We start from the raw sequence: 26,274 nt of genomic DNA, 5'->3' as shown, positions 1-26,274 counted from the left end.
TTAGGTACAGGAGTGGAACCTGGTGTGGTCTTCTGCTGCTGTCGCCCATTCAGTTCAAGGTTCAGCGTGTTGTGTGTTCAGAGATGCTCCTCTGCACGCCATTGTTGTAATGTGTGGTTATTTGAGTTACTGGAGCATTGTTGTTACTTTGAACCAGTCTGACCATTCTCCTCTGACCTCTTCAGTCATTTTCACCCACCGAATGCCATTCTACTTTTCTTTTTGATATTTGCAAAACTCTCTATAAGCTCTAGAGACTGTTGTGCGTGAAAATCCCAGGAGATCAGCGGTTTCTGAGATACTTAAACTACACTGTGTGGCACCAACAAACATTCTACAGTCAAAGTCACATTTCTTCCCCGCTCGGACGTTTGGTCTGAAGAACAACTGAACCTCATGGTGATGCCTGCCTGCATTTTTGCATTGAGTTGCTGCCACATATTTGGATGATTAGATAGTTGCATTACAAGTGTACCTAATAAAGTGGCCACTGAGTGTACAGATATAGAACGTGTGGTATAGCATGGAGGAAAATTAAGATGCCTACTTTTGTACAGGAAACAAAGAGTGGTGATTGGGAAATGTTGATAGACAAAGAGATCCAGGGGTCTCTGTACACAAGTCACTGAAGGCAAACGTGTACAACGAGCAGACAACATGTTGGTCTTCTTCGCATGAGGCTTTGAGAACAGAAGCAAGCATGTCTTACTACAATTAAACAGCAATTTGGTGGGGCTAACTTAAGTATTATGTCCATATTTTTGTCTCTTAGCCTTAAAAAAGGATATACTTGCCTCAGAGAAAGTGCAGTGAGGATACAGTGGACTGATTTCTGGGAAAACAGGACAGTCCGATGAAGAAAAATTGAGTGAACCAGGCCCTTTATTCACTAGAGTTTGAAAGTAATTGAAACATTCAACATTCTGACAGGTTGACAGTCTGTATATAGGGTAGATGGTTTGCTTGTTGGGGATTCTAGACACTGGGATCATAGATATGGGCTAAAACATTTAAGACTGATTGAGGAGAAGCTTCTTCAGCCAGTGAGGCATGAATCTGTGAAATTAACTACCACAGAGTACCATGCAGGCCGTGCTATTAAACACATGCAAGAGTAGTATTTTTGGGCCACAAGAGACACAAGGTGGTTTGGAGAGCAAATGGGAATTGAGAGAGAACAGTAAATGGCAGAGAAGGCCTGAAGGGTCAGCTGGCCTATTCTGGCACCTTTTTTTCTGTTTCTATGTACAAAACTCAAAAGAAAGACATGGGAAATTGAACTCATTGTGGCCCTCATCTGATGGCTTTGACCTTGGGTAAGGAAATGCCCTATGTTATTTTGTACTAGTAGTCTATTCTACTGCTGAAGTTATGGGGGGGATGACTCTGTCCATGTTGCCATGGAACTTTCCATTCAGTTGGACTACGCTGGCTGCGCTACCTGCCCCTTGTCGAAAAGTTAGTGCAGAAGAACACAATTTAATTGTTAGTCAGTCAGGAAGTGGTTTGCGCAAAATGCTATTGAGGCTCCATAGGAAAAGGAGATGGCTGCTAACGAGGGTTCCCTGTGTAGTTTGTTGGTGATTTGGAAGAACACTTGGTCACCAGATCATCCAGGAAGAAAAAGCACCAAGACCTTCCCTGACTAGTAATGACAAAGACCTTTCAGGTACAATTGGACTTTCTGTGCTCTCGAGGTAACTGTGTTGGAGATGGCTCTGTGCTCTCGAGGTAACTGTGTTGGAGATGGCCCCGTGCTCTCGAGGTAACTGTGTTGGAGATGGTCCCGTGCTCTATGGGCTTTTCTCAGGGATACATAGTTGTTAAATTTGTGTTGGTTCTGGAAGATCATCAGTTGGGTGAAAAACACCTTCTAGTTTGCTTAAGACATGCAGGTTTTCTTGTGCGAGGAGCTGTTAACAACATATACACCAGTCTGCAGCATTCAGAAGGAACACGTCCAAGCATGGTGCAGCTGCTGCAGAACTCTGTTGGAAAACCACATTTAAAAACCCTGCCACCAGCTGTCTATACACAGTTCAAGGCCTTCAGATGAGAGCCTCACTGTAGGCAGAGGGAACCTATGTAAACAAAGACTGATGTAAATGAAGTAACATGCATTGAGAATAGCATATATGAATTATGAATGTAATATATCATACAGTATACCTGCCAACTTTATGAATTGATGATTTTGTAAGAAAATCCATAAAGTTGCATCTTTGTGATCCACCTCATGTTCCATGCATCCAAACTAGCATAGAATTAGTTTTGCTTCAGTCTGTAGCCCCTGTGTTATTCATGTAGTTTGTGGGTCCCTCACCTATTGCTATGACCCTGCTCCTCAAAAAAAAACTTTGAGCTTCTTGCATCCTTACAAACTACCACTCTGTGCCTGACTTTCATTTCCTATTCAAGGTGCTGTGGTCTCTATATTGTAAACCCATGCACATTTTGCACCCCCCACCAATCAGATTGCCTCCCACACTGATACACCTCTGCAAAATGACACCTTTGAGCAACACACACAAAACGCTGGTGGAACGCCGCAGGCCAGGCAGCATCTATAGGAAGATGTACAGTCGCCGTTTCAGGCTGAGGCCCTTATCTGTTCTTTCAGTTAGTCCTGACGAAGGGTCTCAACCCAAAACGTCTACTGTACATCTTCCTATAGATGCTGCCTGGCCTGCTGCGTTCCACCAGCATTTTGTAAGTGTTGCTGGAATTTCCTGCATCTGCAGATTTTCTCGTGTTTGCGTTTTTAAATGACACCTTTGTGTAGCTCTTATGATAAACTGTTCTCTTTCACGCTTTGAACCTTTCATCATTCTCTAGACCATGTGCATATCCTCACAAATTCCATAAACTTGAGTTCTCACACTGTTCACCAGCCAACTTCCTAATTAACACACAGCAACATACATAAAAGTTGCTGGTGAACGCAGCAGGCCAGGCAGCATCTCTCAGAAGAGGTACAGTCGACGTTTCAAGCCGAGACCCTTCGTCAGGACTAACTGAAGGAAGAGCTAGTAAGAGATTTGAAAGTGGGAGGGGGAGGGGGAGATCTGAAATGATAGGAGAAGACAGGAGGGGGAAGGATGGAGCCAAGAGCTGGACAGTTGATTGGCAAAAGGGATATGAGAGGATCATGGGACAGGAGGCCTAGGGAGAAAGAAAGGGGGGAGGGGGGAAAACCCAGAGGATGGGCAAGGGGTATAGTGAGAGGGACAGAGGGAGAAAAAGGAGAGAGAGAAAAAGAATGTGTGTATATAAATAACGGATGGGGTACGAGAAGGCCCTGATGTGGTCTTCTACATATTGGCGAGACCCGATGCAGACTGGGAGATTGTTTTGCTGAACACCTATGCTCTATCTGCCAGAGAAAGCAGGATCTCCCAGTGGTCACACATTTTAATTCCACATCCCATTCCCATTCTGATATGTCTATACACGGCCTCCTCTACTGTAAAGATGAAGCCACACTCAGGTTGGAGGAACAACACCTTATATTCCGTCTGGGTAGCCTCCAACCTGATGTCATGAACATTGACTTCTCAAACTTCCGCTAATGCCCCGCCTCCCCCTCGTACCCCATCCGTTATTTATATACACACTTTCTTTTTCTCTCTCTCCTTTTTCTTCCTCTGTCCCTCTCACTATACCCCTTGCCCATCCTCTGGGTTTTCCCCCCTCCCCCCTTTCTTTCTCCCTAGGCCTCCTGTCCCATGATCCTCTCATATCCCCTTTGCCAATCACCTGTCCAGCTCTTGGCTCCATCCCTTCCCCTCCTGTCTTCTCCTATCATTTTGGATCTCCCCCTCCCCCTCCCACTTTCAAATCTCTTACTAGCTCTTCCTTCAGTTAGTCCTGACGAAGGGTCTTGGCCCGAAACGTCGACCGTACCTCTTCCTAGAGATGCTGCCTGGCCTGCTGCGTTCACCAGCAACTTTGATGTATGTTGCTTGAAATCCCAGTATCTGCAGATTTCCTCGTGTTTGCGTTACTAATTAACACGTCCCTTTCAATTCCATTTGGCAATATCGGTTGAAGCCCAACTTTGAAATTTCTGCCTGTTATTCCAATACTTTTCTCTATTAGTCATCTAACACAGCTTGATAATCTTCTTGATTCTCTGAACACCTTTGAGTTCCACGCTTTACCCCTTCTCAGTTTAAGGCTCAGAGGCATTTGGGCTCAACACTTCTCTGCTTTGATATCTTGGAGATGCTCCTTAAAGCAGCTATTTGATAACACTTTTGATTTATTTGTCTTAAAGACGGGATATCCTGGTATTTCAGTATCAAATTTGTTTGATAATGCTCATACAAAACACCTTGGAATGTTTTACAATATTCAAGGCAATGTTGTTATTGACTTGCGAAATTCAACATCGAAGTTAAATGTTGATAAATATGCCTTATCTGATGATAAATTATCTTTCCATTTCACTTCCTTGTTATACAAATGCCAGCTAGGAAATGGAAAACTGAAATGAAAAAATAGTGAAGTCTGAGAATTCTCGGCAGGCGAGCCGTTCACATTTCTTGCGTTATAAGATATTCCGCAGTCGAGATATTGCAGAAATCATTGGATGTCCGTCCTCCTCATGGTTGGACTACAACTACCAGTGGGCACTGAGTGTGATGTACATGCGCAGTTGCGGGGTGTGTTTGGTGGGGTGGTGGCCGATGCGAGGGCCAGTGACGTCTGCAGTAGCAGGAGGAGGGCGCTGGCGCTCCAGTGAGCGCGTGCTGGCGGGGAGGGCCTGCGGGCGCGCGGGCGGCGTCAGCGAGCACGGGGCGGCGGAGGGAGAGCGAGCGCCGGGCGGGACGGCGAATGAGCGAGCGATGAGGCTTGACAAAGTTTGAGAGGCGCACGGCGGCGAGCACGGGGTTAACTGCTTGGAAACGGGACGGCAAAGCCAGCGAGCTGAGAAAGAGCCCCGGGAAAGTTGGCGCAGGGAGAGAGAGAGTTCGGGGCCCTTCTGTTATGAACTTATTAAACAAGTAGGGGAACGGGAAACTGATAACCGATGACTACTGTAAACAGTGGCAATGACGAGTTTGACTTTAGGCTGATATTTGGTGAAGACGGTCCGCAGCCCGGACTAGGCCCTGCAGGTTTGTACGAGTGCAACGCTTCCAGATTGATGGGGTTAACGCACTGGAACAAAAAAAAAGTTATACTCGCTTTTTTGCATAATGGGATATATTTTCCTTAAAATCCGGGCTATGCATGTCGAGATTTTTATTTGCCATTGCGTGTGTTGTATCAGTGTGGTCATAACTATGAAAAGGCGAAAGGCCAGGTACGGCAATCATTCGGGTCTCTTGCCCATTTTCCCCCTCCCCCTTATCCGATTTGATCGTGCGGAATATACGCTCGAGTCATATGGAGATAAATTGTATTGTTTACACACGCACAACTGGTCGTTGCTTTTGTTTTGCTCTGCTGGTGACGAGTGTTCTGTATACACTAACTGTTTTTAGAGGTCATTTAGTTTTTTTTAAGTTTAACTTTATACTCAATATTTACCTTAGAAACGAAATCATGCAGTTGAAGCATTTGCCACCTCTATTTAGCACACTAGTCGGCTATTTTATTTCTAAATATAATTTGGCATGTGCTGTAAAGTATAACTGAATATTATATATTAATTTCCCTTGATCCCTGCTGCGTTCACCAGCAACTTTGATGTATGTTGCTTGAATTTCCAGCATCTGCAGAATTCCTGTTGTTTTCTCTGCCTGTGTGTTTATCGTTGGTGCACGCCGGAAAAAAAACGTAAATAAGAGGTGTATCTCTGAGAGCCCATATGGGACGTGGGAATATAGAAAGTAGACTTGGAAGTTAGCCCAGCATTCAAGTCATCAAATTTGCCAAGACACGCCATGTGCAGTTCAGATGACAGTGGAATTTAAGACGAGGGAAGTGATCAGGAAGGTAGATCCACTTGCAGCACCGCATGGCATAGGACAGTTCTGTTGCTGGAGGTGATTGCGAATGTCGGCTGGAAATTGGTGTCAATCCACCGTCAAGTTGTCGTTTCGTAATATACTCAGCTTGTTCTTTCAAGTGACCCCCGGATCTGTTAGGGACGTCGACAGTAAGAAGACTATAAAAAAGAAAGTGGAGTACCAGCTCCTTCAGTGCCTGTGATTGGACGACTGAAATTTCATCAGGCTCCTGGTTAATTATAATTAAATATCAGGCTGACTTCGCCTGAAAGGACTACCGCCGTTTCTGAAGTTTTATAGGAGTCTTTATTTTAGACTTCAGGCTTATTTTGCACAGTGGTGGGGCTACAAAATGCTTTGTGCCACATCAGCAGGTGAGCAGCAGTTTCTGAATTAGCACTTGTATTCTCTTGATAATTTGAGCTAGATCAGTTGACGTTAACGTTTGTGTAATAATTAATTTTTTAAAATGATTTTGGTATGATTGAAATTGTAGGTGCAGTTTCCATGAATGTTTTTAAATGCTAATAGTTCTGTTTCTTAACAGGTATTGTATAATTTGTATTTTGTTGTGATTATTTTTTTGTCAATTTTACTAGAAAGAAACTTTCAACAATTTCTAGATTGACTGGTTTATGTGCTGGTTACTATGTGTTTTGCTAAATAATGAGCAGGAGATTTGTTTCCATGGAGTAGAGATCAGATAGCTATGTGTGGTATTTCAGTAGGTTAAATTTAGTGTGATAGTAACTATAGTAGTGTAGTGACATGGCTCATTCTTAGTGATGTAGAATATAGTTACCGAACTGTAATTACATCAAAATTCTGCTTTGTAATTCCAGGATTGTAAATGGAACTTCAGAGTTGTCTTGGTTCTTCCTCCAAAGTCCACTGACTTTGTCTAAAATAGTTGTCCGTTTGAGGAGTTAGTGTTGTAACTCTCCAAACTAGGGACTGCAGGCTGCCGCCTTTTTTTTCTGGTCCATGTTTTCTCTGAATAAACAAAAAGGAAAAATTGACAAGATTTTAAAAAATTACTGTTTGTATTGGGCTACTGCACACTTTATCTCCAAGTATCTTAAGGGCAATTAAATATTCTCTCACATGAATTAGATGGATTGCCTAAAGGAATAATTTTCTTGTGTAATAATTCCCAAAGAGTAGAAATTGAGCAGAAAAACACTGAACATATGCATGTAATTGAGCTGTATTGGACAAGGTAGGAGTTTGAAATATTTTGTTGAGAAATTAAGACTTGACCTCTAGATTTTTCTGACCATACAGTGTGATAAAAGAAAGAGTAGGTAAAGAAGAGCTTCAACTCTGACTTCTGGTGCTGTTGGTATGGAGTTTTCTTTGGTAGGTTAATATAGCCACTGTAAATTGTCCTCCATGGGCAGGTGAATGCTGGATCCTAAGGTGATGGGAGGTTGATAAGAGGAGAGAGCTGATGGAAATGTGTGGTTATACTAAGTCCTTTCACATCAGTGAAAATGAATGCTTGCTTGGGGTGGACTCAGTGAGTTGACAGGCCTAATTTTATATCCTGTGACTCTTAACTCCAGGGCCATTATAGCCAACTTTGCATCTTTTAAGTTCTTGACAGGAGTCAGATCAAATAACGAGTATTTAATTGTCTTTCAGTTTTCATGCAAAATTTCACTGACCCATTCAATTTAATTTATGTAGGATATATTGTCAATATTCATAAAGTGGAATGATTTGTTAATGTATGTTCAGTCAGTTAATTGATTACTGTTAAGTGCATTTGTAATAATATGAAAATATATTCGTTGGTAGACATCAGAATTCAAGTCATTGTTTCCTTGTGGAATATATTTTCATTTTATTAATGAGTACAACATTTAGACATTAAACAAAATTTGAAGTGTTTATCAGTCGGAATTTTGGGCCTAGTGCTAGTCTTTTATGTAGGTGGCAGCTAATTATAGCAGTGGTATTTTGAAGTAGCACATCAATGTTGTGTTGACAGTTAGTAGCACTTAGAGTTGTTTGAGTATTTTATGAGTGGGCAAATCAGCTATGGTTTAGCCACATGTCAGGGTTATTTAGCTACAGTCTGGGTTAGAGTTTTTCGTGTTTTTTTTAAATGTCTGTTCCTGAGGTGCATTTTGCTGCAGCTTAAGTTTTCTCAGACTTCATTGATTATTATTGCCATTATTTATTACAAGCAGTGTTATTTAGTCAGGGTAAGTACCTTATTTGTTGACTGGTGTGAATTATACAGCTAATGTTTGAACTGTCATTTGCTTTAATGTCAAATGATATCTACAGGTGCCCTCAGTTCATCGAAATGTAGGGAAAATCTTGCGAATGAACACACCATTCTTTGTGAAGCTAGCTCTTGGCATCTGCACATGAAATTCTATATTCTGAAAGTAAAATGTAAATATCTTTACATGTTGGGTGTCATGTTAGAAAAAGAATGTAATTAGATGTTTTAGGGTAGCATAGAAAGTATTTTACTTGTGTACTACCTGAAATAGCTTGGTTGGTTGTTTCTGACTCTTGAGTACATATTTATACCTCAAAGGTAAGATATTATTTAATCAGAAAATATTGGCTTGTAAAATACTGTGGATTGAGTGTTAAATTACCATGATTAACTTGTAGGATTAGAATAAATGTTGTAGCTTACAAGCAGTATTGTCAATACTGTATCTGTCTTCCTAAGGCTACTCGTTTGACAGTAAAATTTGGCAGCATTTGCAGAATAAAGTTGCAGTGTTTTGTGGTATTTACTTAATATAACTTTTTTCTCTCATTAGTTTGTATTCAGTGCAAGATTAAATATTTGTGAAGTGTACTGGTTAAAACATGAAGGCATGCAGTAGCATATGGTGTGACTTAATAGATTCTTTTTCTTGGAAATGATTGAGGAATTTTAGTTGTAATGTGGTAGAGTTCATAAAAGTGTGCATAACTTAAAACTGGTGGTCATCAAGGTGTTTTCCTCTTCCTGTATCCCATAATTCGCAATTATTTTCTGTATTAAACATCAGTTATTTACTTTTGTTTCCTATAATTAGCTGTACACAGTTGGGGAAAGTCAAAGTCTGGGTCTTGGTTTGAGATACGTTGTTGAAAATGTAAACTATGGTTGTGCCTATTCATGTTCCTCAAGTATCATTTTAATTGGTATTTTTGGTGTTTAATATTTTCTGTTTCTTTTTTATTATTATCAAATCAGATGTCAGAATGCCAATGACATCTAACCTAGTGCTATACAAGGTAACCTTTGCTTAGAAAAGCATGACTGACTCTAAAAAGTGACTTCTATCTTTTTGTATGTATCCAGTCATAAAGCCAAAATAAAACGGCCCATGTTTACTTTTCACGTTGAAGCACATTGGACAGATACAATATAATATTTCAATTTTTTTATTGTCTAAAAACTTGAGTTATGCACTTACTGTGTTATATAACAAGCTTGTCACTATTCTGACTTTTAGACGCTTTTGAAAGTGTATTAGTATTGTGCTCTTTTCTTAGAGAAGGTAGCTCGTGAAATGTTTCGTGAAACAAGTAAGCTAGAGTCACTGACCCTGCACAGATGATGGCTAAAATGACTATTCCAGTATGTCCACTGACCATATTTATAGGAACGTAGATTTTCAGTACTTATTTGTTGTACATTTACCACTATTTATTGCAAAGCTTTTGTAGTCTTTCTCACAGGTGTTTGGAATTGTGAGGTGAACATAACACATCAGCTGTATCTGACCTGATCGGTGTGGATGTACTGGGTCAACAATCATTTTCTAAGGCTTGCCAAACAATCTTCTGATATTATTCCATTTTAATGCTTGAAATTTCACATAAGCTATAAAGCCAATCAAAACAGCAGAAAAATGAAGCAACATAATAACTGATCCAGAACAAGATCCCAGAAATAGTAATATGATGATAACTGGATAAGTTATTAATGGTGATGTTGGCTAATGAACAAATGTTAACCAAGATACCAAAAAATGCTCTCAGCTATTCTTCAAATAATAGCAGGCATTCTTTGAAACCATCTGAGAGGACAGACTGAACCTAGGTTTAATGATAGTAACTCTGACACTGTTGCACTTTTTCAATTTTTGTTTCTATGGATTAGCAATCAGATAGCCATGTGTGGTATTTAAATAGTTATTTTTGCGTGCAAACGTTTTCGGTGTACCCAAACCCGTTTCTTTCTAAGCGTTTTAACAGGATGTAGTTGATGGTAGTGATGCAATTTGGATCTGGCTGTATAGTGTAGTTTCCTCGCCTATGTGTTTCAAAAGGATAAGGGTGCTAGCCACTGGGGAGTGAGGGCCCTTTTTCTCCATTTTTCTCTTCTTTTTGCTCTTGCTCTGTTTTGTCTTTTGCCAAGTTATCTTCCAACACATTTTGGTGCAGTACACAAGAAAACTGAGAGAATGTATAGTGAGTGTGCTTATTCTTTTATAGTTATCAATCAAAAACTGCAAATAACTGCATTGGAATCCACAGTTAGCTGTGTGTCGACAACTGTGCATTGGAGTCACAATGTTTGCTGCTTTTAGATAATTATCCCACAGGCACAACTAGGATTATGATCTACCTTGAATTCCCATTAATATTTAAACAAATTTGCCCAGTGTTTAATTAATATACATTTGCCTTAAAGGGACACACATCTACATGGTGCAGTTGATTAATGTATCAGACCAGGTTGTCGGACTTGCTTATCAGCTATTTTCTGTATACTCAGGCTGTTTAGGAGTGAGAGAAGGAGAAATTAACTTCATTGGGAAATTGTCAAGTACTGTTGGCTCACTCATTCAAAATAGATTTCTGTATTTTAAGGGGGTTGAGATTTTAGGAAATATTGCTGAGGTGGGGGAGAAGCTGGATGCCCTATCCCCATTCTCATTTCTTCTATATGGCAGCACTTGCACTGCTCTGTTACCCTTAATATCTTGCTGAGCAGCTGATGGAGTGTGGCCGTCACCATGTCTGATGAACTTATAATTATGGACAACATCAGATCATCTCACCGAGTGTTCTGATATCATTCTCCCTTCCCCATTTGGTTAACATAAAGGCCTAGGCTGTTGACTCTCAGCTCTGAAAATTTTTAGGGTAGGGTTATGAGTACAGATGCTACTTTTTTTTAGCATGGGACATTGTCATCAAAACCTTACATATTGGTTACCAAGGAGGAAAGAGAAAATTATATAAAAAAATAATGTGGGGGGTTTGTGAAAGTACCTCCATGTTCTATAGGTTAAAGCAAGCAGGATGGGCACTGAGCTCATTTGGGAGCAATACCTCATCATTTATGATGCCTAGTTTTACTTTATAGGAGATGATGGCATTCAAGGCCTGTCACAGTTGTCGAGCATTGCTCTGTGTTTCAGATTTAGTCAGGAGTTCCCGCTTTGCATATGAGATGGCTTTCCGGAGGTCTTACCTGAACCCATTGTATTTTTCTAGATTGCCAGTCTTGAATGACACTGATCTAGCCCTCAGCAGATTTTGAATCTTTTCATTCATCCAGGCTTTCTGGTTGGGGAAGACGATCATTTTGTGGGGCACATTCATTTATAAAGTCCATGACAGTCGTGGAGTATTTATTCGGGTCCTTTGAGTTCTTGAACATAACTCAATCCACCAACTGGAAGCAATCTCATTGGTATTCTTCTGCTTCCTGTGACCATTTCTTTGTAATCCTTGCCTTTGTTGCCTTGCTCTTTAGTTTCTGCCTATATGCAGGTAGGAGGTGAATAGCCAAATTGTCATGTTTCCCCAAATATGGTTGAGGGATGAAAGGGTAGGCTTTCTTGATGGTAGTGTTGCGGTGTTTGAGTATGCTTGGTGCTCTAGTGCTGTAGGTGATGTGTTGGTGGTAGTTGGTGATATATCTGTTCAAGTAGCCTGATTGAAGTCCCAGGCAAGGATTTGAAAGGCTTCAGGGCAGGCTGTTCCTTGTATGGAAAATACATCAAGTGCTAGCTTGGTATCTGCCTTTGGTGATATGTAAATTGTATTCAGGATCACGGTGGAGAACTGTCTAGGTAAATAGAATGGTTGGCACTTAATCATTATATATTCCAGGTCGTGAGAACCAGACTGAGATAAGGCCGCTACATCCAAACACCATGATGACTATATAATGATGCAGATGTTATTGCCTCTGCCCTTTCTTGATGGCATTGTCTGGTCCATACAGTGGATTGAGAACCCCTTGGGCTGGAGTGCCATGTATGGAGTGTGGTGGTGAGCCAGGTCTCAGTGAAACAGAATGCTGCAATCCCTCATTTCCCTCTGATGCAGAGGTTAGAAGTTGCATTCTTTCCCAGGATTGTAGTCAGTCATTCAATGGCCTCCTTCGTTCAATAGTTCAAGTTCACTGAAAACATCCGACACTTCCTGGATTGCTGGAAGCAGAGACCTTCTGCCAGAACAAAAGAGTGGGAGCCTCAGCTCCAGGGAAGTTCAGCGACGCGGCAAGAAGTTGCCTTGAATGGTGCAATCAGTGGTAAGAGGATTAGAGGCACTCACTGCCTAACATTTACAGTTCCCTGAGGCACTTAAATTTCTTAAGATGGTTTAACTAAAACTTGCCTCCCTAATAGTTTAAATAAAATTTGTTTTACTTCACCTGACAAGTTGGGTGAATTTCCCTTTTTCGATTTTAAAATTATTTTTAAGAACTGATTCTTTCTTCTTGCAACTGAACACTTTAAAAAGATAATGTTAGTGATATTATCAGGAAAACTCCTGTTAGAGAATTTGTTGAACATGAAAATATGTGGAAATTAAATTAACAATAATCATCAAGCAGGCTGATTTAATTAAATAATGTTTGAAGATTGGAGATGAAATTAAAACATGGTTGAATCATTTTGGCTGATTGAACAATTGATGAAGTTTCTATTACATCTTTTTTATAATTTGTGGCCCAGTAACTACTCCAGTAAGTTCCTGCAATGATGTCATTAGTTAGCAGTTATTGTTTAATACACACTGTAAGTTTATATTAAACACATGCCTTTTCATCAACCAGTTGTTTCCTGTTTGAGTTGCTGTTTATTCTGCTCAACCTGTACTTGTTATCTGTGGATCCTTTTTATGCATCATTTAATGACTACCTGAGGACTGTGGTGTATTTGGTGGAATTAACGTGTTTGAAATATAGATGGCACCTTTGATACCTGTATTTCTCATACCTGGAAGAACAAAGATGGAAAATGCTTGGGAATAATGCAGTGTATTTAAACACATTGTGTTTATGCGTGCTCAGATTATGATTGGACAGAAGATTGCATTGTCCCTATTTGTAACATTTCTACAGGTATTTGGTTTAAAGTATCAAGCACAGTTGAAGCTCAAATTCAAGTTGAAACTGGTTCATATTCACATCTTTCATGTAATGCAAAGTGTTATAATTTGTAGTACTCTGCTTCACATGTTTGTGCTCAGATGGTTAGTTATTCTATGATTTAGAGTCCTGATAGAATCAGTGCTGAAAGGGTTACTGTAGCATTATTTTTACTTGAATAGAGATGTGTTATAGACTGCATTCATGCTCTGGCACTTAAGCAAACTTACCTGCTGTGCATTGGCAACCTGAAGTGAACCACTGCCTCTGTGCAGCTTTGCCACGACTTTAATATGAGCCCTTGCCCTCTGCAATTGGGTCAGTATGAAGAGGCCCTCTGTGAAGGTTAGTGTGAGGCAGGCAGGGGCAAGCAATGTGGCTCTTCTGTGCTCAGATGCTTGCCTGAAGCCTGCACACTGGGCAGCTTGGTGAGTGCAGCCATTGCTGAAGATTGACTGAAACTACTTCCTGCATCCTGGATTCTACAGTTTGGGTCTTCTTAGACGTGATGGAAATTGCTGCTTCCCCCTCTTTGGCTGCACTGCTGTTACTAGCCCAGAGTTACCTTTATGGTAACATGCTCATTGCCTAGTTACCACAATTGTGAGCAATTGTTTTGGTAAGGCTATTAATTCTATTACATTGTGTTTAACTACCCTGTCATCCCGATCCTGATAGGCACCAGATCCCCTTTCCCTTATTTTCTATTGATAATCATAGATTGAGTTACAAAGTTTCAATTTAAGTACCCCAGGTATTTCCACTATAACATACGGTTTTAACTGTATGTAATAGTGTGCTGCTTTGCAACTAAATCATTAGCTCTTTGGATAAGTGTATTTTGCATGTCAATGAAGTCATGAAGGTATTACAAACACTACTTTCAGGACATAAGCCGTTTTAATGTGTCAGATATGAATGTTACACAGGTGAAGAAAAGCAAGAGGTAAAGCTCAGAATGGGTTCAACTGAGGGAGATTTTTTAAAGTGAAATAAAGCCATGAAAGTAGAGGGAAATAATTTCTGTTTTGCTAACTGACTCATGAAGTTTGTGTAGAATACTGCATGTAGAATTGAAGTTCATTCACATAGAGAGCAGAAAGATTGGTGCAAGTTGCAAGTTTCAGTTCATGAGATGCTAGCCATAAGTATATATAGAGAAGGAACTGCTCCCTTATTTAAACTGGGGTGGGATCTATGCTCAGTTGAATCCGTTAACTGTGGCTAAAGTTGTAGCTTGAAACTGTGTCTTTATATTTATTGATTACGACAGCTGCAAATTAACACAATTTTATTAACCACATTCTCTGAAGAAGTGGGAAAAAAACATTGAATAGCAAAAATATTAAAGCTTTGTACACCATTTCTCTTGGGTAAATTCACCCCACACCATTTCCTCAAAAATTGGTCACAATTTAGTTGTTCTTCCTTTTTTACCCCCTTCCATTCCCATCTGCTATTTGATCTTTGAATCATCCCTCTTTCTGGCCTGCATGCCACGTCAGCACTGGGGAAGTAAGGCAGTAGTACAGAGAGGGGAGTGCTGGAAATAATAGAATGGACCTTGCTAAACAAAAATACTTTGATAAGATTCCCTGGATTCTTGCTGAAAGGTTGATCTTGGGCCTATTGCATGTTCATAGATCTCACGTACCTGGTACTTAATGCTTCATTGAAGTACTTTGGTATTTAACAATATGATTCAAATGGAACAAAATGCATATTTTTAATTTGTATGATTAATCACAATTTTTAATGTACAACTTTAACAAAATAAAATGATGGAAGGTTCAGATATTAATAAAATCAAAGCTATAGAAAAAAATAGTGATTTGGATAACTGTGATAGAATGGAATAGAGTATTTAACAGTAATAGTGCACGAACAAACCAAGGGAAAATATTAACATGCTAAAATTAAAGGCTCATCATCTGAATGGACTTAATATTCATTGTAGAGATAAGATTGTATGGTGACAAAGGCTGGGAACCAAATATTCTGGGTTACCTGATGTTTTTGAACAATCAGATGAAAAGCAAAAGAGTGGTTGGGCTGAGGGGGAGTGAGTACCTGATAGAAATATAGCTTTGAAGGATGAAGTGAAGACACGTGTATGAATTGATCTTGTTCAAGACCGGATAGCAAGTGTAATCAGCTTGGGCAGAGATTAAAGAGTAAGGGCAAAAATATCAATGATTGCTAATAAGCTTCGTAAAAGTTGAAGTTATCAATCAAGAAGTAAGAGCTTGTAACAAAGCTAATAAAATGTAGGGAATGGGAGTTGGAAAGTGCTTTAATTTTCATGTAGCTAAGTAAATCAAATCTACAGATTGTGGCAGCACAGTTCTGTACAGTTGACATAGCACTGTTAAAGTGCCGGCAACTCAAGTTCAATTCTGCCAGTGTCTGTAAAGAGTTTGTATGTTCTCTCCATGACCTCATGGGTTTCTTCTGGGTGTTCCAGTTTCCTCCCACATCCCAAAGATGTACGAGTTAATTAGTCACATGTTGAGATTGGATGGTGCAAGCTCATTGGGCTGGAAGGGCCTGTTACTGTGCAAAGTGAAAACAACAATAATTAAAGTGGTGACTTCAGAGAATAGACATTATTTATGGAATTCTTGTTTGTATGGTGTGAAGATGCTTCCGGTTTTTAAAAAGTAATAACAGACTTAAAGAGAGGGAGGGACAATGGCGAAGATTCCTTCAAAGGAGGATGACATGGTAAAGCATATTAAACCTGTAGTGAGGCAAAGGGCTGATAGATTATCTTTGTCATAATCACTAGTAAGTTTGTTACTCGTATTATAGTCTGTGAAATTCATGCCTATTTTACCACATTCCTCATTTGAGTCGTACTACTTCTCTTGGTCTGTCAGATAAGGAGAAATGACAGGCTAAGCCAATGGATTCCACAGTTTAGATTTTATGTAGAAATGAATGGAATTAAGAGTAGGTGGCGTCCACAAAAGAACGGACTACCACAGGGATCAGTCCTGGCACCTCTACTATTTAATATTTACACAAATGACCAACCAACCTTTCCTAACACACGCAGGTTTATCTATGCAGACGACCTGTGCGTAACATAGCAATACAAGCTGACTCCTTCTAAGAAGTTGAAGTACGACTTACAGCAGTCCTCGAAGCAATGAAGCAGTACAGGTCGACCTTCACTAATCTGGCACCATTGGGACCTGAGGAGTGCTGGATTAGTGAAAATGCCGAATTACAGAATGATCACATTAAGCATAATCAGTGCCGGATTATCAAAGGAACCGGATTAGTGAGGGTCGACCTGTATTATGAAAAATAGTGTCTGAACCCAAATCCATTAAAAACTCAAGTGTGTGCATTCCACCTAAGGAATCGAGAAGCAGCTCGGAAACTCGATCTTCTGGTGTGGGAAGGAGCTCAAACACCATCTGACTCCAATTTACCTGGGCGTGACCCTGGATAGGACGCTCTCATTTGCCACCCACATTCAAAAATTCCGAGGGAAAGTTGGCTCTCGCAATTCTTTCTTGAAAAAATTAGCAGGCACGAAATGGGGAGCTAATGCTCACACACTTAGATCAACTGTGCTAGCACTCTGCTATGTACCTGCAGAATACTGTGCACCTGTATGGGGCAGATCAGCCCATGTGAAGAAAATAGACCCGTTGCTTAACAAAACCTGCTGAATAATCACAGGTACTCTGCGCCCGACACCCACTAACAGCATTTACAGACTTGCAGGCATTGGTCCCCCAGAGATCCAAAAGACACTACAACAAAAATTGAAAAAGGTAAACAGAACTCGGATCCATGGCACCTACTACACCATCATGTGCCAGTTTCCAACAGCCTAAAATCGAGGAAAAGCTTTGCTACAGTGGAGGAACTACCGCACAGAACATCCCCCCCCCCCCCACCCCCCAAACATACAGGATTGAGCTCTGGCAACAAACAGAAGCCAGAACCCCACCAAACAATACAGTGCAAGACCCCACAGAAATGTTGCCAGACGGGGCACTGCTTTTCAGACGGAAGTGGTGCACTCTCAAAAGAGTGAGAGCGGGAGTTTGTAGGACGGGAGACAATATGGTGAAGTGGGGTTTAAAGACCAGCGAATCCTGTGAGTGTGGCGAAAGGGTGCAGAACATTGAACACGTTCTGCGCAACTGCCCACTCTCACCTGATTCAGCTGATGCTGACCTGCTCAACATCAACCAAACAACACTATGGTGGCTGGCTGTCTGGTGTGACAAGCTATGATGATGATAGTTTAGAAGACTGAGAGTTCATTGACATTTAGAAGTTACTTTGAGTGCTCAATAAGGAAGATATGGGAAAAATATTTCTGAGTGATGTCAGAAACTTCAATCTTAGCATAATGAGGACACTATTGAGACTGAACTGACTTGAGAAATTACTTCTGTCAAGAGGTTGATGAATTGTTAGAATTCTCTATGTTGGAGTGCTGTGGAGGCTTATTTGTTCATTACATTCAAAATACACTGTGGCACTCCTCCTGTGGTCTTCTGCTGTAGCCCATTTACTTCAAGGTTTAATGTATTGTGTTTTCAAAGATGCTCTTCTGCACAGCACAATTGTAACATGTGGTTATTTGAGTTACTATCACCATTCTGTCAATTTGAACCAGTCTGGCCATTCTCCATTCACTTCCCTCATTAACAAAGCATTTTTGCCTACAGAATTGCTGCTCACTAGATGTTTTATTTTCGCACCAGTCTCTTTAAACTCCAACGACTCTTGAGCATGAGAATGCAAGGATTTCAACAGTTTCTGAGATACTCAAACCGCCCTGTCAGGCACCAGCAATCATTGCACAGTCAAAGTCACTTAGATCACATTTCTTGCCTATTCTGATGTTTGATCTGGAACAATAAACTGAACCTCCTGACCGTGTTTGAAGCTTTTATACATTGAGCTGCTGCCACATGATTGGCTGATTAGGTATTTGCATTAATGAGCAAGTGTACAGGTGTACCTCATAAACTGGCCACAGAGTGCACATTGGTAGATTTCTGGCTATTAAGAGGATCAAAGTATATTTAGTTAAGAAATTAATGTGGATTAGCCATGTTCTTGAATGGCTTGAATGCTGAATGTATCTTTCATTTGAGGGGCTGAAAGGCCTACCCTGAATGTATTTCTATAACACTTACATTTTTTTCCCCTAAGGTAATCTACAATGTAACTGCTCATTTTCTAATTTTCAGCAAGTCCAATTTTAATGTCACCTTGCTGGTTAAGTAAAGGTTTTTAAGTTCTGAACTCCACCCCGCATCTTTCAAAGACTCAAAGGTCAAGTTTAATGTCAGAGAAATGTATACAATATACATCCTGAAATGCTTTTTCTTTGCAAAACATCCACAAAAACAGAGAAGTGCCCCAAAGAATGAATGGAAGATAAATGTGAGAACCCCAAAGTCGCTCCCCCCTCGTGTGTAAGCAGCAGCGAGCTTCGATCCCCCCTCCCCCACCAGCAAAATTAAAAGACGCATCGGTACAATCACCAAGCCCAAGCATGTGCTAAGCGATAGCAAAGACACAGACCTTGCAGTTACCCCCCGAAGATCTGCATTTCATCCGAATTCGGCAACCCACATGTTCCCTCTCTCCCTGGCAAGGGAGAGGGAGGTGTCCCCCATTTTCACAGCGGGTGGGAGACATAACAACAACCCACTGGTTTATGATCTTAAAAGTCCGTGTCGTCACTTTTTCCGAGCTCTGTGCCCGAAGATTGCAAAGACCTCGGGTCTTTGGGCCCACAGCAAAAGATTTTCAGGCTTCCCCGATGACACGAGTCTCCGGCTGTGATACTGACCCTCGATCCGCCCACCTCTAGAGCTCCGAGATCTTAGGCTTCCGAACACAATCAAGATTCTCAGGCCAAACCCTTGTCGAATAGTGGCCAGTCGTGGAACCCCAACAGCGGGTCCCATTCCTGCAAAGAACCGAAGCTTGCTTGTAACTCCAGGTCAGGGTCCTCAAAAGAACCCTGAAAGGAAAAAATAAAGGTATTAAAGATAGAAATAGAGCTGTTTCCGAAGATGCAAGCAAAGGAGTCGCTGTTAGGTGCCAACACTCCTCCTAAGCTCCAGCCCTACCTTTGCGCTCTAAGCTGCTTAATATAAACACCTAGGGTAAGAAAATTGGAAACAGGAGCAGGAGTAGACCAATTGGCCTCATGAGCCTACAAAAGCTACTTATTAAGATCACAACTAATCCAGTCTTGGCCTCAGTGCCACTTTCCTGCTGTCTCCTCATCTTCATTGACTATTTTGTAGTTCATCACATGAACTGCTGTGATTCACAAGGGTGGCCAGCGGTGCCATTTTTAGTGCAGTTTGCCTGCATATAAACAGTGCCCTTCACCTCCACAATTCCTGAATTGATAAATGGAAACAAAAATATTGATTCTTTCAAGTACATTGGACAGAAATATGTGTGAAGAAAATGTGTGCCTCTTTAGCCACGAATTACTTCTGACTGTTTACAATTCACTTTTGTCTCATTTGTGATCAGAGGATTTTTCTGTTAGATTTCAGTAAACATCAGGAAAATATTGTTTGAATACAACTTGGAGTTGGAGGATAAATATGTCTTTGATTATTGTTTTGTAGTAGATCTGTGTCAATACACTTGGCTAGTTCAAACCTAATTCTTTGTGCATGCAAAGTTAAGTTGACACAATTGTTCAGGTCACAAAATGACCAGTGTAGAATCTAAGATCGTTTTGGTGAATTAAGAAACTTTGGTCTTATAGAGGTGGGACTAAGCTTAAAGTTTAGAACAAATAAAAATCTGCTGTTCAGCATGCTATGTTACAACCTAATGCAGCTGGAGTTTGTTACAAAAGTGTATGGAGTGTTTTGTACAACAGATCTGTAATCCTTTAATTGATCAACAAAAAAAAATTGAGTGCAGATCTCCTTATAGTAGGGTTAAAGGTGGATGCAGCATGTCCCTATCACTGGTGAGATTTATGCCATGTTTTTATGTGAATGAAGGAAAGAAATCGCTGGGACACGTGTGAGGGACCAGGTGATTTGAGGATGGCATATGACCCTTTTTCAAGAAGTACAGCAAGGAAAATTCAGTAATTACAAACTATGGGTCTAAAATCATAGGGAAGTTATTGGAAAAAAAATTCTGAGGACAGTATTAATGATGACTTAGAAAGATAGTACATATCAGAGATTATTAGCATGAATTTGACAAGGGTAGATTCTGTTTGATCAATCTGATTTTTGAAGAGTTTACAAAATGTATTGATGAGGGTGTGGTTTTACGTGGAACAGTAAAGCCTTTGACATTGTATCACATGGAAGACTGGTCAAAAAAGTTAGGACCAATGGGATCCAGGGCAAGTTGGTATATTGGATACAAATTTAGTTTTATGGTAGGAGACAAAGGGTCATGATAGAAATGAGGTATGAGATGCTGGAAAACTAGAACAAAACGTAAAGGAACTGGAGGAAATCGGGTCAGGCAGCATCTATGGAGAGAAATGTGCAGTCAATGTTTTCGGCAAACCCTTCATCCGGACTGATCAATCTGATGATCCTTTGAAGGGTCCTCCAGCTAATTCATTTGATGGTTGAAGATTGTTTCTATAATTGGATGTCTGGAGACTAATGGTGTTCCACACAAATCTGTTCTGGGACCCTTGCTGATTGTAATAAAAATTATTTTGATATGCATATATGAAGCATGATCAGCTTGTTTGCAGATGGCATGAAGATTGGTAGAGTTGATAATGTATTAGGCTACAGGGTGAATTTGCTGTGTTGATGAAGTGGGCTGAGAAATTGCAGATGGAGTTAAATCCAGATAAATCTGAAGTTATGCATTTTGAATGAGGCTAAGACAGGCACCATCAATACACCCTGGAGTCTTAAGGAGTATTGGGAAACAGAGGATCCTTGGTGGCAGTGTAGGTAGGTAATGTGAAAAATGCCTATTAGCATTCATTTGTTGGGCCATTGAATATAAGAGCAGGGAGGTTCTGCTCCAAATGATTAAAATACTGGTCAGACCTCACCTGGAGTATTGCACGCAGTTCTGGTCACCACATTATAGGTACGGTATGGTAATGCTCAAGAGGATGCAAAGGAGATTTACCAGAATGTTGCCTGGGTTGGAGTATTCCAGTTATGAAAGCCTAGAGAAGCCAGGTCTATCTTCCCTGGATTGGAGGAAGTTTTGGGAGGGGGGATATAATTGAGATACGTAAAATTATGTAGAGTATAGATAGAGTGGACTGCAGGAAGCTTTTTTCCATATATGGGGCAAGTAATGAAAATAAGATTAGTACAGATTACTCTTCACTGGTCAGCATGGATATGATGGGCTGAATAGCCTGTCTCCATGCTGTTTGGCTGTATGACATAGTGGATTTCCAAAAAAAAATCTTTTCTCTAAAACAGGCACCATTCTTCTGTGTCTTTGTATTGCTTCTCAGCACTTTTGGAGTCCTCATGATTCTCTGCAAACTGAGATCGATTTACATCAGTGACTTTTCAATCTACCTAAACCTCCTGAGAAAAATCTGTAAAATCTCAATACTTTTCAGTTGCTTATTATTATCTCACAACAGTCAAAATACAGGATTGGCTAATATAAAGTTTGCTTTCTATTATTAAATATAAGGACCTTATTATTTACTAGTTGATTGGCTGTACATTTAGAACAGCAAAGATTATAGTGACCCTCAGATTTATTTCTTTTATAGTGATTGAATATAATGTAAAGCTCAATTTATAACTTGGTTGACAAATGAAAATTGTACTCCGTTGGTACCAATTTAGATACTGCAGAGAGAACTATTAATTTTTAAATCCATTAGTACAAAACAGTGGTACAATTCTGTGAGTTAAATGTGGTCAGATTGACTACTGCGTGGAAGCTCTTAGCATAATGCAGTCTATATTTGACATTTTAATGTTCAGTGCTACCTAAAGTGCCTTTATTGCCCTAGCCCCTTATTTGCAATACTTGTTAATACTCTAAATGCGTCGAATGTTACATTTTGCTTGTTATGTTTTGTGCAACTTTCATCTTGGATTGTCTGGTGCTAACAATAGTAGGTTGGCCTGGCCATTTTGTGGAAAGTTAGACAATTATATAATGGATGGCCAGTTTACAACAACTTTCATAGCATATGTCAGTGATATTAATTCTGATTCTGTTACTTGTGTTTTGTTTCACTCTACTAAAACAAAGTTTAATTCAGTGTCATAAAGTTGGAATTCTTCTTAGAATTCCCTTGCTCTAGTTCAGTAGGAGATCATCCTAGTCAACGGATTGTTGAATAAAAATTGAAGCAGATATGTAACTAGATAAATAATGGTTGTTTTGAAAGTTGCCTGCATATGTAGTACCTAAACATCTGGCGTTAGATCAGTCACTTTTTTGCAGCTTAAGGATTGTGAATAGTGTAAATTCAGTAATTTAAGATTTTTATTAATCTGTGGAAAAATATATGTTCTTGATATGCTTGTTTTATTTAAACTCAAGGTTAGTAAAGCTCAGTTTACGCGCTGATACAATTACTAATATTATGGCCATAGAATTCCTAATAGTAATGTTCGCAGAATTATTAGTGCATTTTCAGTTACTCTGAGAAACTTGTAGCAACTTCAGAACTTCTGTGGTCTTGCAGATCAATGCATAAGTTTCTTAGGACTCTACAGATTGGAGTTCCGCCATCCCGGGAATTAACCTTGTGAACCTACGCTGCACTCCCTCAATAGCAAGAATGTCCTTCCTCAAATTTGGAGACCAAAACTGCACACAGTACTCCAGGTGTGGTCTCACCAGGGCCCTGTACAGCTGCAGAAGGACCTCTTTGCTCTTATTCTCAATTCCCCTTGTTATGAAGGCCAGCATGACATTAGCTTTCTTCACTGCCTGCTGTACTTGCATGCTTGCTTTCAGTGACTGATGTACAAGAACACCTAGATCTCGTTGTGGTGAGCTTTCGAGGCACCTCCCAGCAGCACAATTCTACGTTTAAAGGTGTTGAAACATCGAGGGAGAAACTTTTTTGTACACATTGGCTTGAAAGTAGAGTTTTAGGAGTTTGCTGCATCTTGTAAACCTCCCAAAACACTTTGCATAAGATGAAGCCCATTTGGTTCATTGAATATGGGGACCATGCTGTGCATCATGAAACCTTACAGTGCAGTAGTCTGACACTCTCACCTTGTTCTTTGGGATTCTTTAAAATGTCTTGATTGATTGAGTCAGCTAAAAGGAAACTCAATTTCTTTTGTCTCACGTGAAGGATAGCAGCTTTGAAGATATCGCATACTTCAGACACACACGAAGTGTTATCCCAGATTAATTGTTTTAAACCTTGAAGTGGGTTAGATCTATACCTTTTTAATCAGTCAAGCTGTAGTTATACTGACATAATATATTGGATGTCAGGATGTAGAAAAGTTACGATAAGATTTTTTCCTCTGCAGGATTAATTCTGTTCTTTGGCAATGAATTTCCATAACCTGCATCTTCATGGGATTGCAAAAATCAATGGTAGATGTATAGGTAAATTTAACAATGCTTACGTTGAGGTATTGACTTGTGTTTGTATATTGTATCATTTAAGTAATATGGATATATATATATATATATATATATAGAAAAGGGAGAGGAATATTAGTGCACTTCAATTTCAAATAAAGTCAAATAACTATAAATTCTAATGACAAAAGAAACACATTTAATGAAAAGTATAATTTAAATTCTGTTTTGCTTTCAGATACAGAGCCTGATGATTCGGCATCATTTTACATCTTCAATGAAGGCAACCATCAGTCAAATATAATTCAACCAATAGGTATTCATCACCATGAAACACAGGCAAATTCTACAATATTCTCATCGCCACACCGGCTGCAGGCCTCAAATGTCCAAGAGTCAAAGTATAATCCAGTAGGTGCTCCAAAAGCATTTGAATGTCCGAGTATTCAGATCACTTCCATCTCTCCCAATTGTCACCAAGGAGTAGGACCTAATGAAGAAGAAGTGCATGCAAATAGCACAGATAATGACTATATGGAAAGACCATCCAGGGACCATCTATATCTTCCTCTTGATCCTTCCTATTACAGGGATGCATCACTAAGCCCAAGTCCTGCTAGCAGCATTTCTTCCAGGAGTTGGTTTTCAGATGCTTCATCTTGTGAATCTTTTTCTCACGTATATGATGACGTAGACTCTGAGTTGAATGAAGCTGCTGCTCGCTTTACACTTGGTTCTCCTAGTGGATCACCTAGATGTTGTCCAGCAGATGAGTCATGGCATCCAAATTATGCAATTGCAAATTCACTGTCACCTAGACAATCACCTTGCCATTCACCAAGAGCTAGTATTACTGATGAAAACTGGCTCAGCCCTCGTCCAACTTCAAGACCATCATCCAGGCCCACTTCTCCTTGGGGAAAGCGACGGCATTCAAGTGCAGAGATCTGTTATGCAGGCTCACTTTCACCACATCATTCACCTACTCCGTCTCCTGGTCATTCTCCAAGAGGAAGTGTTACAGAAGATACATGGCTTAGTAATACTGTTCTTCAGGGTGCCTCCAGTCTAAGTCCTGGGCTTGTTCCATTTCAGTGTTGCCCTCCAGAGGCTGACATACCTTTAAAATCAAGGAAGACCTCCCAGGATCAGGCAGCTACAGTATCAGGGAAAATAGATTTGACTTCAGAAGATCAAGGAAGCTTATCGCCTTCAGTTGAATCTCCAGTAGATGATCTTTCTGGTACTGTACATCCTTTAAAGAAAGATTTGTCAAGTGAACAGTTTCTTTCTGTTCCCTCACATTTCACTTGGAACAAACCAAAACCTGGTGGCCATACACCAATTTTTCGGTAAGTTTATTTGAGAATGTTGCCTGTGCAATTTTGTTTTTAATGCCAAGGGAAGTAATGATCAAAAATGTACTGTGGGTGCTAACAGTTATGTTTAAGAATGTTAAGTTCTACATTTCATTGATTCGTTAGTACTCTCCACCCTGAAAAGCAGTTGAAAGCTAAATTAATATATAGATTTTTGTTAAAGTTACCTAATTGTACTGAGTTAAAGTGTAAAAATTCTCCATGGCTTCCCTCCTCTTGAATTTTGAATGATCTTATGTGCATGCCTGCACAAAATATTGTCCCTTAAGAAATGGCATCATTTTCATGAATATTATTTGACACTTAAAAAGGAAAATGAGACATGGTAAATGAGTATAAATGATAAAAAAAACTAAAACTAGATATTTTTGAGTATTTGTGTAGCCAGAATGGCCTCCAAGCACATTCTTGGCATAAATGCAGCACTTTATCTTCCACAGGACCAATTCTTAAGCAATTCTGCAATAAAATAGCAATTGTGATTTTCAAGTTACCCTATTATCCTGGTCTTAATGCCAGAATTCTTCAACCCCCATTGCTGCCAATTTCTGCTGACTGGCAATCTGTATTGCACAGATTGCTGATATCTTTTGTTCTATCAGAACATGTGAGGTTGCCAGTTCCTGGTTTCTTTGTACTGAATTGAAATTTCAGAAGAAGTAACAATCTCCATCACCTGATAATGAAATGTGACCTTTTTCAGAACAGTGTCTGGCCCTTAAAGTAAGGAGAGAGCCTTTTAAAACTACTTTTTTTGTACTTTTCAGATGTATAAATTTCATGACCTCCTAAGGTTGCAAAGTGCCTTTCCTTTTATTGTTCCCAACTTCTTCATCCCATTAACTTTCTCCACTCCTTCCTCAATCTGTTTTAGTTCCTTTTGTTCTTATCCTCCTCATCTATTAATAATTTCCTATCTCTTTATCTTCTTGCATCTTCATGAAATGCCACTAGATCTTATTAGAATATTTAAAATGACCTTTTAAACTATCTTCTTTAAGGATTTCTATTATGAATGAAATGCTGTAATCCAAAGTGTTGAATCAGG

The 26,274-nt window shown here is 39.9% G+C and overlaps 1 protein-coding gene across 2 annotated transcripts in view; it reads left to right on the top strand.

The window, feature by feature from the left end:
- The first annotated feature begins 4,775 nt into the window (after positions 1 to 4,775).
- Positions 4,776 to 26,274, top strand: part of nfatc3a (nuclear factor of activated T cells 3a) — a 181,114-nt gene continuing 159,615 nt past the window's right edge. The window contains exons 1-2 of one of the 2 annotated variants that reach the window (XM_063066829.1): positions 4,776 to 5,120; positions 24,086 to 25,199. In XM_063066829.1, coding sequence (XP_062922899.1) covers positions 5,033 to 5,120; positions 24,086 to 25,199 — 1,202 coding nt within the window. In that variant the 5' untranslated portion in view covers positions 4,776 to 5,032. Of the gene's footprint in view, positions 5,121 to 6,208; positions 6,332 to 24,085; positions 25,200 to 26,274 lie in introns of those variants that run through there. The other variant, XM_063066830.1, reaches the window with a different exon arrangement.

Source organism: Mobula hypostoma, chromosome 14 (assembly GCF_963921235.1).
Source record: "Mobula hypostoma chromosome 14, sMobHyp1.1, whole genome shotgun sequence".
Taxonomy (NCBI): domain Eukaryota; kingdom Metazoa; phylum Chordata; class Chondrichthyes; order Myliobatiformes; family Myliobatidae; genus Mobula; species Mobula hypostoma.
The sequence above is the reverse complement of the archived record's forward strand: the minus strand, read 5'-3'. Positions and strand labels throughout refer to the sequence as shown.